The sequence below is a fragment of the Schistocerca gregaria genome, chromosome 2, assembly GCF_023897955.1.
Source record: "Schistocerca gregaria isolate iqSchGreg1 chromosome 2, iqSchGreg1.2, whole genome shotgun sequence".
NCBI lineage: Eukaryota > Metazoa > Arthropoda > Insecta > Orthoptera > Acrididae > Schistocerca > Schistocerca gregaria.
The window spans coordinates 41771985-41785620 of record NC_064921.1 but is presented as its reverse complement, the minus strand read 5'-3'; the positions used below and the strand labels follow the sequence as shown (position 1 = coordinate 41785620).

Here is a 13636-nt window from a genome sequence, read left to right as displayed (position 1 = left end):
GAATGACTCAAGAGGCTCAGACGGTTCTGTGACCATGTATAGGCTGCAAATTCCTCAATTTATTCCATAGGATGGAGAGGTTTTGGGTTCTGCTAAATAGGTCAGGAGTCCATTACACACTGTAGGTGGCTACACGGATAGCGTGGGCAGTGTGGCGTGGACTTTGTGATTTTTTAGGTTAAAGTTTCTGATGGAAACAGAAAAGGACCTTCAGTCTCAAAGGAAGCGAGATGAACACAGGAAGAATGTAGATCTAGAATCATCTGTGTAACAGTTGTAAATTGTGCTAGCTGTGTTGGGGAAAATATCAGAGCTCCAAGTGCTAACAGAAAGCACTGATGCTTAGGTCCTTATAGGCACTGAAAGTTGGCAAAGTCTGAGATAAGATCAGCCAAAATTTTTGCTCAGAAAGGATACGCTAATATACAGCTGGCAGTGGCATGTTTGCTGCTGTTAGTAGTTTATCTTATAGTGCAACTGAAGTTTTATCGTTCCTGTAGTCAGTGTGGGTAGAGGCCTTTTGACAATCTAAATAAAATAATGTTGCATCCTTTTACCAACCTTCCAATTCTGATGATACAATTGCTGAAAGATTCAAAGAAAACTTGAATCTAATTTCAAACACATACCCATCTCATAGAATTACAGTGGGTGGCGATGTTAATTTACCCTCGATGTGTTGGAGAAAAAATACATATTTAAATCTGAAGGTAAGAGTAAAACATAAAAAATTGTGCTAAATGCTTTCTCTGAAAATTATTTTGAGAAATTAGATAATGTGCCCAGTCAAGTAGTAAATGACTATGAAAACACATTTGACCTCTTAGTGACAACTGATCCTGAGCTAATAACAAGCAGCAAAATGGATACAGTAATGAGTGAACACAAGGTTGTAGTAGAAAGACTATATACTGTAATCTAAAATCCACCAAAAATTAGCAAAAATATTATTAAAAGGATAGATGCTACTCATCATATAACAGAGATGCTGAATTGCAGATAGACACAACAAAAAGTCTGTTAGAAAGTAAGCTTTCGGTCAAAAGAGCCTTCATCAGAAAAACACACACACACACACACACACACACACACACGCACGCACGCACGCACGCACGCACGCACGCCCGCACGCGCCCACAGTCAGCAGACAGACTCGGGTGCTGTATGTGGGAGTTGTGTCTGTCTGAGTATGTTGTCCATTTTCAATGAACGCCCTTTCACCTGAAAGCTTATTTGCTGGCAGACTTTTTGCTGTGCCTATCTGTGACTCAGCATCTCTGCTACACAGTGAGTATCAACTATCCTTTTCACAATATTGTCATTATTCCATCCTGGATTTTCCACTGTTTAAGAATAAGCAAAAAATATTTCTATTCAAAAAGGAGATAAAAATTCGCTTGATGCCTCCCTGAGAGACAATCTCCACTCTGAATGAACAATGTAAGTGTACACCAGATGTGATTTTATTTCACAGAAATAATATTGACAGCAATTGACAGATTTATACCAAATAAATTAACAAAAAACAGAGCTTATCCCACAGGTCGGAACGCTGTTGCAGAAACAATGAAAAAAGCATGACAAATTTAAATGAATGCAAGATCTCCAATACTGGTGATCTTTTACAAAAGCTCGAAATTTAGCATGGACTTCAGTGCGAGATGCTTATAATAGTAGCCATAATTAAACTTTGTCTCAAAAGCTGGCAGAAAATCCAAAGAGTTTCTGGCTGCATGTAAATTATTCTAGGGAAGGACAGAATCAATGCCTTCTCCATGCGATAGTAATGAAAATACTACGATGACAGTTTTGCTAAAGCAGAGTTATTAAACATAGCCTTTTGAAGTGCCTTAATCACAGGAGACAAAGTGAATATTCCAGAATTCGAATCAAGAACAGCTGCCAACATGAGCAGCATCAAAGTACATATCCTCTGAGTAGGGAAGCAATTTAAATCACTTAACAAATGCAAGTGTTCTCTTCCAGGCTGTATACCAACTAGGTTCTTTTCAGAGTATGCTGACACAATAGCTCCATACATGTACAACATATACATATACAACAGCTCGCTCAATGAAAGATCCATACCCAATGACTGGAAAGTTGCATAGGCCACATCAAAATTCAAGAAAGGCAGTAGGAGTGATGATGATTAGGTCCCATACTCAGAGGAGCGTAGGGGGTATGATGTGGGAGACCCTTACCACTGACTAGGCAAGGTCAGCAGTAGGAGTGATCCACTTAATTACAAGCCCATATCATTAACATCAATAAGGAGCAGGATTTTACAACACATATTATGTTCCAACATTATGAATTACCTCAAAGAGAATCGTCTATTGACAAACAGTCAACACAGATTAGATAACTATCATTCTTGTGAAACACAACTAGCTCTTTCATCAGACAAAGTGTTGAATGCTATCAACAAGGGACTTTAACTTTATTCCATATTTCTAGATTTCCAGAAGGCTGTACCTCACCAATGCCTGAAATAAAATTGCATGCTTATGGAATATCGTCTCAGTTATCTGACTGGGTTAATGATTTCCTGTGAGAGGTCACAGTTCATTGCAACTGATAGAAAGTCATCGATTAAAACAGAGGCGAGTTCTGGCATTACTCAATATAGTGTTATAGGCCCTCTGCTATTCCTTATTTACATAAATGATTTAGGATGCAATCTGAACAGCCATCTTCGGTTGTTTGCACATGATGCTGTGGTTTATTGACTAGTAAGTTGATAAGAAGATCAAAATAAATTGCAAAATAATTTCAAAAATGTCAATCAACCCTTCATAAAGAAAAGTGTGAGGTCATCCACAAGAGTGCTAAAACAGAATCCACTGAATTTAGGATACACAATAAATCAATCAAATCTAAAGGCTGTAAATTCTACTAAATGCTTAGGAATTACAATAACAAACTATTTAAATTGGAAAGAACACACAGAAAATGTTGTGGAAAAGGCAAACTAAAGACTGTGTTTTATTGGCAGAATATTTAGAAAATGCAAAAGATCTACTGAAGAGACTACCTGCACTACACCTGTACATCATCTTTTCGAGTACTCCTGCACAGCGTGGGATCCTTACCAGACAGTATTAACTAAGACACTGTGGAAGTTCAAAGAAGGGCAGCATATCTTGTTCAACCAAGAAATAGGGGAGAGTGTGTCATGGATACAATAGAGGATTTGGGATGGACATAATTAAAACAAAGACATTTCTTGCTGCAGCGGGATCTTCTCCCAGAAATTTCAATCATCAACTTTCTCCTCTGAATAGAAAAATATTTTGTTGACGTCAACCTACATTGGGAGAAATGATCATCACAATAAGGGAAATCAAGAGCTCACACAGAAAGATATAGATGTCTTTTTTTCCCCACACATTGGAGAGTGAAATAACAGAATTATTGTGAAGGTGAACTCTCTTCCAGGCATGCAAGTGTGATTTACATAGTAGCCATGTAGATATAGATGTAGATGTCCTTGGTCCTTTAACATAACTCAAGGAGATGCATTAAAGCATGTTCCATCTTCATGTCAGGGAGGCAGTATCCAGAATTGTGTTTCGAAATAGCTATGTAACCCCCTGTACACCACCTTAAGATAAACTTCAAAAGGTTCGAAGATCAGCTCACAGAATACGGAACTATTTCAAAAAGTTACTGGTTGCAATTTTCTGTACTCATATTGAACAAACAGTCACAGTTTCTTAAACATTCATAATGGACAAGCTTAATATTTTTATTACTTCAACCTGAGGAAAAAACAGACCCACTGACATGTTTGGACTGAAAATAATATATGAACATTGAAAGGTTACAGATGCACGTGATCCATATTTTATTATGAAAACATAAAAATTTTCTGAGTTAAAAAAGAAAATACCTTGTGAAACTACCACCTGTGTAACATAAAATGTCATTGCTAATGAATTTGCATTCTGTTGGACATAGTGGAAACTTCTGGTGAGAAAGTTGTTAAGAAAACTATGAAATTAATTTCGGTAACCTCTGAGGCATCATTATTATGTCGTGTCACGTATGAGTGCATTTTAGTTATGAGAGATTCCGGGCGAGCCAGTGTGGGAGTGCTTGTTTGCCACCGCCGGGATTTTAGTTCCGATGGGTCAGCTTAATATGACCGAAAATATTCCCTACCCCCTGAAAATTTTTTGTTTTCAGTTCTTAGTGACCCTTCATCACTGCACCTGTCAGTCAAATCATCGATATACAGTATACATAAGTACTTTCAGGCTAATTTTTCCACTCAAGTTGAGCGAAATATATTTTTGCATGTGGTTTTTGTGAAACCCAAGTTTTATTGAAGTATACTGTTAGACTATTGTCCGCTATACACAGTAAGTGCATTTTACACAAAACTTCATGCTTACTGCTGCAATGTCTTTGGATTCTATTTAAATTTTTTGCCCATCATTATACTTTCTGAATCAGAAGACAACTGAACAGAGAAGGAAAAGAATGAAGTTCTACGAGTCAGAACAATTATATTTTTCACTGTTATCACTCTGTATTTTTCTAGCTGTGAATACTCTCCTCCGTCATAGTATCAAAATACTGTTCTAAACACTAACTTCTTGCCAGAATTGTAAAAGTATATAATTTCCATTTTCATTAGCCTTTCTTGGAGAATCGAAACCTGTGCTCACATCTAGAAATTCTACCAATATTTACCGTATTGTTAGTAAAACATACAGTCAATTCGAAAATACTACAAGGTTGTTTTTGGCATTTTATGAACTAGCACAAAATTTATATTGCTCCTGGGTTCTTTAAGGTTGGCCAGATCAGTGGTGGTGGTTAGTGTTTAACGTCCCATCAACAACAAGGTCATTAGAGACGGAGCACAAGCTCTGGTTAGTGAAGGATTGAGAAGGAAATCGACCGTGCCCTTTCAAAGGAACTATCCCGGCATTTGGCTGAAACGATTTAGGGAAATCACGGAAAACCTAAATCAGGATGGCTGGAGACGGGATTGAACCATCGTCCTCCCGAATGCAAGTCCAGTGTGCTAACCACTGCGCCACCTCACTGGGTGGTTGGCCAGATCAGAAAAAATCTTCAGTATGTTTAATATGTCAATTTTAGATTGTTTTCGAATGTTTATTTGACCTATATGCACAGTGACACTCACTAACAAACACACATCAATGCTTTATTCTGTGACAGACTGAAACTACAAGTAAACACACAATATCACACAGAAGCACAGAACATTCAGCTGACACTGACCTAGTGCACTGCTAAGTGTACATGTGGCAATGAAGCTCTAAGGCAGGCAAATCACAGTGCTTAGTGCCAGCAGACTACAGGGAGTGGATGTGACCATGCTGTACCTAATTTTGTGGCAAGACACTTAGTGAAGCAAACTCCTTAGAAGTTTTTTGCAAAAATTCACAGAAATATATGTGCCATAAAAGTTAACAGTTTAAGACGTGTTTTAAAGCATTTTCAATTTTTCCCATATGGAAGTAGATTTCAAGGTACAAAATGTGACTTGACCCAACAACCTAAAGGATCTCTAGCCACTTTTAGCAGTTTCTTCCTTCTTTCATTTCTCCTTTCATACAACTTCTTATGGGAGCTGCTAGGCCTTTCACACTTTTTTTTTAAATAATGGCTCACGTTTCTGGGGCTACTTGCTCTTTCAAATGTCACACCACTATCTTAACCAAGTGCATGTAATGGTTTTTGATAGATCTCTCCTTGTCAGAAGCAGTTTATTATATAGCTTTATGCCAGTAAATTCAAAACTATTTTGAAATGTACTTAATCTAATGTATTCTAAACCCATATTATTTCTTTTCCTTGTTCCATAACTGTGGACAGAATTTCTGCAAGTTGAAATCTTTGGCTGCTTTCTCACGGAGGAGACAGGCTTTCATATAGAGGGAAGCTATAGTTAGTGTTTTAGTATTTTTAGGTCTTTGACCTGTGGCTGTCACATACCTTTGTTTGTAATTTTCAGTGCCTGTAATCATCCTCTTCCCCACCCCCAACCCCATCCCATTTCTGCCACATGAGCACTATTATTGTTCCATCTCCACTGTGAAAACTTATTAGTGTTTTCCTTCTCACTTCATCCCTCTACTGAGAATATTCATTACAAAGATTTGCAGGGTAAAGAACCAGGTAGATCACTCAAACATACAGATTGACTATTATTATGCAAGTAGAGGGCAATGAAACAAGCAAATAATCCTAACGTACAGGTCCGAAAACCAACAGTTTCCCCAATACGATACACTCACATGTGCAGTCGTGCCAATGTTACGACATTGTTAATCTTTGTTCAGAAGACATCCCCCACGGTGAAAGAACGAATACAGTACATACATGATGATGGACGGGCACTATTTCATGTGGTCATTTGGGAATATACAGAACAAATTCTTGACAAGTGTTTCGGCTGTGGCTCGCCAATACTGCCACCTCATGTGTTTCCTGACTCAAATCTGTTGAACTTTTATGTGTGAAGCCCTGTCAATGAATTCCAGGAATGCAGCTCAGATGGTAGAGCACTTGCACAGGTCCCGAGTTCGAGTCTCAGTCTGGCACACAGTTTTAACCTGCCCCGAAGTTTCCTATCAGTGCACACTCCACTGCAGAGTGAAAACCTCATTCTGGAAACATCCACCAGGCTGTGGCTAAGTGATGTCCCCACAATATTCTTTCGTTCTCAAAAGAGCTTCTGTGAAGTTTCGAAGGTAGGAATGACATACTGGGAATTGAAGCTGTGAGGATAGGTCGAGAGTCACGCTTGGGTAGCTCACACGGTAGAACTCTTGCCCGCGAAAGGCAAAGAGGTACCGAGTTCGAATCTCCGTCCGGCACATAGTCTTAATCTGCCGAGAAGTTTCATACCAGCAAACACACTGCTGCAAAGTGAAAATCTCTTTCTGAATGCTTAGAATCTTTGAATGTGTATGGGCATCAACAAGGAGACAGGCTGCAGCCCACTCTTCCTCCACACGAATTGTGGCCATTCGGCATCCGGATAACTTATCATAATGTGTTTGCCCTAAAGTGCCTGTCTGCAGCTCGGGTGCTCAAGGACACCATTAAAAGATGTTGGTGTACTCAGTTGTAATTTGTCATTTTGGAGAGTATCGGTCCACTTACAGTTAACAAAGTAAATGGTAGATCCCTCTACAATTGGCTACAGTTCAAGGATCAGAGGAAGGAAACATCACACTAATTTCAATAGCATTTGTGTCTAGTTAAGCTGTGTTGTATTCAAACTGATCAGGTTTTACCTTTACTATGAGACACACAGAATCTCTCAGCTGCAGGACTGTTTGTATATAAAACATAATTTTCAAAAGCGCTTCTAAGAACCCCATCTTATAATTATTTATCCTTTTGCTGTGTACCTGATTCATAATAATTTTCTTTTTTGAACTTCACTATGAAAGTGCCTACCCACTTTATTGTGGAAGTAATGGGAACTTTGGGATGGAAAGATAACAGTATTGTTCACATTAAACATAACGCAATAATCAGAAAATTCATATCAATAATATTATAGATAACTCATAATGACCGCCTCTGTAGTCGGAAAGTTAGTCATCACTTTCGCTGCGGAAGAGCGAGCCTTCATATTATTTCTGAGGTAAGGTGGTCTGGAAAGGGGTTCATTCAACCTCACGAGGTCAACTCAGGAGCTCCTTGAATAAGGAAATGGCGGCATCGTCGCGATTTGTCTACGGACAATGACAGCTGGCGGGATCGACAACATGCCTATCGCATGGGCCACAGTCCTAGATCGCTCTTCGTACTGCCTTGTAGGTGGCAGATGGTCGATCTGAAGAGGCCTAAGGTATAATCTGTAAGTGACATATTTGTTTATATATCCGTAATGCAATTAATAGTTTCACATTTTTTAATGTAATCTATTACTTTCTTTACATGTTTTTCTCCACTTATTCACATAATAATACGATTCTGATGTATTGATAAGTGAGCATGAAAGCAAAAATCTAACCTGGCACATCTTCTTCGTTGAACGAGATGTTGACAAAATGTGGTATCGGTTCATGAGGCACAAATGTGACATCGTACAATCCTCTGGAACAGGCTACTACCTCTGCTTTAACCGTTGTCTTGTCTGTACTAACAACCAGCTCCAGTGTGCCCTCTCCTGCTTCTGAGGCATCCACTGTGAATGTCGCTGGTTTACCAACCTAATTTTTTAAGGGAAAATTCACATTTATTAGTACAGCACACATACATGTATTACTGAAATCAGCATTTTCTGTAGAAATGTAACTTACAAACAAATGTAATGACATCAGTTCTTTTAAAAAAATCTGGCCTCAACTATTATATCATAATATTACGTTTCCTCCATTTTGATTGTTTGCTCATACCCTACTTGACGCAACGTAATGACCAATAGTTTTAACACCTCAGGACAGTGACACTACACTACCTGCATTCACTGCAAATCAACGACACTGAATTTTTTTCCTTACATTATGATATGTCAACTGTTCCCATGTGGTTCATATTGTTTCTGAAACAGGCACCACATGTGCAATTGTTTTAAGTTAGTTCATATACAGGGTGTCCCACTCAAACCTCCCTGATAACAACTCAGGAGAGAAAAACCATAGACAATGAAAAATGCACCACATTGTAGAGCATCTCAAAGAATTTATATTCTTGTGTCAGAAGTGAAAAGTATTGTCGCCAGAGTACAGTGTGGTCGCATGAAGTGAAAATGGTGACTCCACAGCAGTGCACACAACCAGTAGTGTGGTTTGCAGAAACAAAATTGCCAATTACTGTGCAAAGAAATTATCGTCATGTGTACGAATGTGATCCACCTGATATGAAAACAATTAAGGAATGGTATAGGATGTTTCTGGCAACAGGAAGTGTTGTGAAGTTCGAGTCACTTAAAGATGATAATAGACAATTAAATGAAATTTGCTAACTTAAAAAGTAGAGTGGGAAGAATGATTAAATACTAAATTTAGTGAATTAGAGATAAAAGTTTTAATGGATATGACCAACCTACGCACTGAATTTATGGGTGAAATTTATGAGAAGGATACTATTTGTGAAACTATTTCAAAAGGGCATAGCGATTTGTCAGATAAAATCTGTAACTGTAAAAGTAGTTACTTGAAGGCTAATGCGCAAATTGAGGATCTGTCTAAAAAGAAGTCAGAATTCAAAATAAACACTTGCAAGGGCATAAATAAATATTTAAAGGACCAAACTAAAAAATTTGATGATGATCTTCCTGAGCGGATATAAGTTAAAAATAATGAAATCGAAGAGAAAGTCAATACCACTCGAGTTGAAACAAGCTGAGGTAGTTAAGGAAATGGCAAATGATGAACTTATCAAATTATTTACTAGTGAGTTTCAGGCTATTAAAGATAAAGTAATTGAAGAATTACCTAAGTAGTGGCAAAGTGAAATAAATTTTAAATTGTCAGGAGGAAGGAAAAAAAAAAAAAAAAAAAAAAAAAAAAAAAAAAAAAAAAAAAAAACTACACTTCACAAAATGTATTGACTACAGACAGCTATTCTGAAGACATGCTGAGGAATAATAAATCCTGTAGTGGAGTAAAATGTAACTGTTGCGGGAATACACCCGATAAATTTTGTGACTGTTATGGAAATGAAAATGACACTTTTGTACAAAGGGGGTACTTGTCGTCTTTAAAGGTTGCGACAAGCACATTCAAAAGCAGACAGTTTCCTAGCTTTTCAACTGAAAAAAAAAAAAAAAAAAAGAAGACGACATTCATCCAAAAGTTTTCATCAACAATTATAAGCATATTTTTCCTCGCAGTGAGTCTGAACATGACAAACTTCAATTTATTGTGTCCAAGATCACAGGTGAAGCAGTACTGTGGGCGGCAGAAGTTTGCGAGAATTGTAATAGATGTGCAGAGTCTGAACAACTTTTCTTAGTGAAATACAGGTCGAGTAACAAACAAGAGAGACGATGAAAGGAGGTGTATCAACTGGAGTTTTATAATAGTAAATGAAGTTCATTAAGACAGTATTTCGAGAAATACATTAATAAAACGAGGTACTGGAATGATCCTATTTCCAATAGAGAAGTGATACGTATTTTAAAAAGGAAGATTACCTATTCATATATGTGAGAAAACTATAAATGTCCCCGACTATGGTGTGGAACAGTTCCTGTCTGTAGTTGATTCAATCGATATGATAATAGATGATGTCCAAGTATGGAATATTAATCAAATTTCTACCTCACAATGTAATAATAATAATAGTATTAACAATAACAACAACCGAGATAGAAATAGTAAAGCTATTCTACACGAAGGAGGGCGAGCGACATCTTACAGCTTTAGTAAAGCCAATAATAATAATAATCAATATAAACATAACACCTATTATACTAAAGCAACATATGGAAATAATAATAATAATAATCAGGTGAATCAGACTAGTACAGGAAAACCAAATCGCAAACGCAAACAGAACAATTCGAATAATCGGTATGGTAATTCACGCAGATGTGATATATACTCAGAAGACAATCCTGATAGTATACGACCTTGGAAAGACCCTTCGACACCTGATGTTGGATGAGTGATGCAAATGTAACTCAAAAAGCACAACAACCACAAGGACTGATACCACTTGGTAACAGAACAACAAAGCTGTAAATGGAACAACTACCATACTCCGACCATACTCTAGGTATTGCTGAAGTACATGAACCACCGAATATGACATCTACCAAAAGATTAAACTAGAACCGTTCACTGAAAGCCTGCCTAGGAAGACTCGAGTGGATGAGGAGGGCAGGCATCATTTTGAAGTGAATGTACTGAGGTATGATGATGATTTGGATCTAAGGGAGGAACTTATGGAAGAAAAACCTTACATTTCGAATACGTGTGGACGAATATTGCAGGCAGTAGTTCAAGAAGTAATAAATGGTATTGATGTTGAAATTTTGATTGGTACTGGAACAACCATTAGCATAATGATGCAAGACTGTTTTAAACAAATTAGTTGAGGAGCAAAAGTGCTTACATTTCCTGTTACTGGATGGATTGTACCTGAAGCATTCGCTGCGAAAGTGCAAAAGGTCTCAAAGCAGGCACGAGTCAAATATTATAATGCGGGTTCGGGTGTGGGTGCGGGTGGTGGTGGTGGTAGGGGGGGGGGGGGGGGGGGGTCTTCAATAGAAAGTACCTTCTCGATTGTTCCAAGAATGACCATACCATGTCTTTGGGGTCCATATTTTTTGTAAATCTGGAACAGTCATCAATTTAAAAGAAGGGACATGTACCTTGGACTCTGTAGGTGACGTTCTGACAGTATCTATGATAAAGGGCAAAATAGTCCCGGATCAGAATTGCATGAAGTTAATGGTTAGCTATATTGGTATTGACTGTAATGTAGTTGGTGATATTTTCTATACTGAATATACTGGAGAAGAAATAAGTCAAGTTACACTTCAGGAGAAAATATCCGAATGCGAATACCTATCTGCAAGTCTAAGAGAAGATTTGTGTTGCTTGTTAAGTAATTATCTGCCCGTATTTAGCAGATGTTCTGGAATAATCAAAGGTTTTGAATAGGACATTAAAACATATCCACACGGATCTTTTTATCGCACTTCCTATTCTGTTCCTTGATCAAAGAGAGAGGCAGTCAAGAAAGAAATTAACAAAATGTTAGAGTGGAGAACTATAGAGCCCCCTCATTCTGAACATTGTAGCCCTATTTTGGCGTTCCTCAAAACAAATGGTGATGTCAGATTAGTTCTAGACACCACAGAGATAACAAGATAATCATACCAGTACAGACAAGACCTGAGAATTTGGATGAATAAATTCAGAAATTCTGTCATGCCCACTTCCCGACATCCCTTAATACAAGGAGGTATACTGGCAAAATAAATATCTCGAATGAATCTTGAAAGTATATTGTTTTCATTTTTAAGGGTAGAAGTTACCAAATCACTGTTATGCGGTTTTGACTAAATATTAGTGGAAGTGTATTTATATTGATGCTAGACACTGTACTTGGACGAGATTTGCTCGACAGAGTTACCTTGTATGTGGACGACGTATTGATCGCTACTGAAACATGCGAGGAGCATCTCTATCTGCTTGAAAATGTATTTGCGAAATTCTTGGAGTATGGAGCAACAATAAATTTAAGGAAATCTAGATTCGTCAGAAGTCAACTTAAGTTCCTAGGACATGTAATTACGCCGGATGACATCATGCCGAATCCTAAGAAAATGAGTGCTATCAAAATGTCCCTATCCTAAAAATAAAAAGGAATTAAAATCTTTCATGGGATTAGCCTCATTTTTTGCCAATTTTTGCTTAATCAATTAATCAGCCAATAATGTTTATTGCAGTTACTGTGAAAGAACATCATGTGGAAATGGACCCCTGGATGTACTCAAGCATTTGACAAAATCCGAGATGCTTTAGTTACATCATCTGAAACTTGAACAGGATTTTTGCATTGCCACTGATGCTTCTGAAACAGGCACTACGCTTTTCCAAATGAATGATCCACAAGATATGAATACCATTAAGATTATAGGATTCGCAAGTAGAACGCTCTCTAAATGTGAAAGAGCATACTGTACTACAGAGTTAGAGGTACTAGTTGTGGTATGGGTGCTTAAAAAGTTTAGATATTTTGTCTACAGAAAAATAATAACCATATTTTGTGACCATGAAGCTTTGTCTTGTATGTAATGGGAAGAATGTTTCAGTCAAGGTTAAGAAGATGGGCCTTGTTACTTCAAGAATATAATATTTCAGTGCAATACATAACTGGGAAGGACAATGTTGTAGCCGATGTTCTATCTCATTTGCCTAGAAGACAGGATAACGAAGAATTTGAGAAAGAGACTTTATTTAGATTTCAAAGTAAGGAAACTGTCTACTGAATTTCGTGAGAAACAAATTTCAAAGTTGTGTCACAATATGTCGCAGTTGCAGTCTATCTATTTTACAATCTAACATATTATTCTGAAAAAAGCCAAGCAAAGCCAAGTTAGCCCAATATTGTTACCATCCAAACTTAGAATGCTTGGCTAGTGTCATTCAAAAGAAATGTAAAATTTGACAGAAAACTAAATCCATCAACTATTGCCAAAAAAAATTGAATTACATGCAATCTTACCACACCAACCTTTGACACTGACATCTTGTGATGTGTGTGGACTACATCCCACTACTTGTGGAAGATTTAAGTATATTCTGGAATTCTACGATATTTTTTCAAAGTATATGAAATTGTATCCTTTGAGGAATCTACACGTGCATCCTATGTGAAAGAAATTTGTCAATGATTTCATAACAGAGATTGGAAGACCGAAGATGATATTGACAGACAATGCTGCTTATTACACCAGCAGAATCTGCAGAGAGACTATGAAGGATTATAGTGAAACTCCACTTTAACATTTTTCAAGGAACTTCAAAAAAATGTTGTAAAACGTGGGAAAATGTAAAATGTGGGAAATAATGTTTTAAGCTGTAAAAGTAGCATATAGGATACCCCGTCGCACTTTATGTATGATATATGTACATAACAGGCACCAAAACACTTGTCAGGGAATTTATCATCTAGTAAC

The 13636-nt window shown here is 37.4% G+C and overlaps 1 protein-coding gene across 1 annotated transcript in view; it reads right to left on the bottom strand.

The window, feature by feature from the left end:
• LOC126336284 (filamin-A) overlaps positions 1–13636 on the bottom strand; it is a 1048954-nt gene that overhangs the window by 136923 nt on the left and 898395 nt on the right. Inside the window, 1 exon segment of the mRNA XM_049999806.1 lies at positions 8012–8210. Within this exon segment, the coding sequence (XP_049855763.1) occupies positions 8012–8210 (199 nt within the window).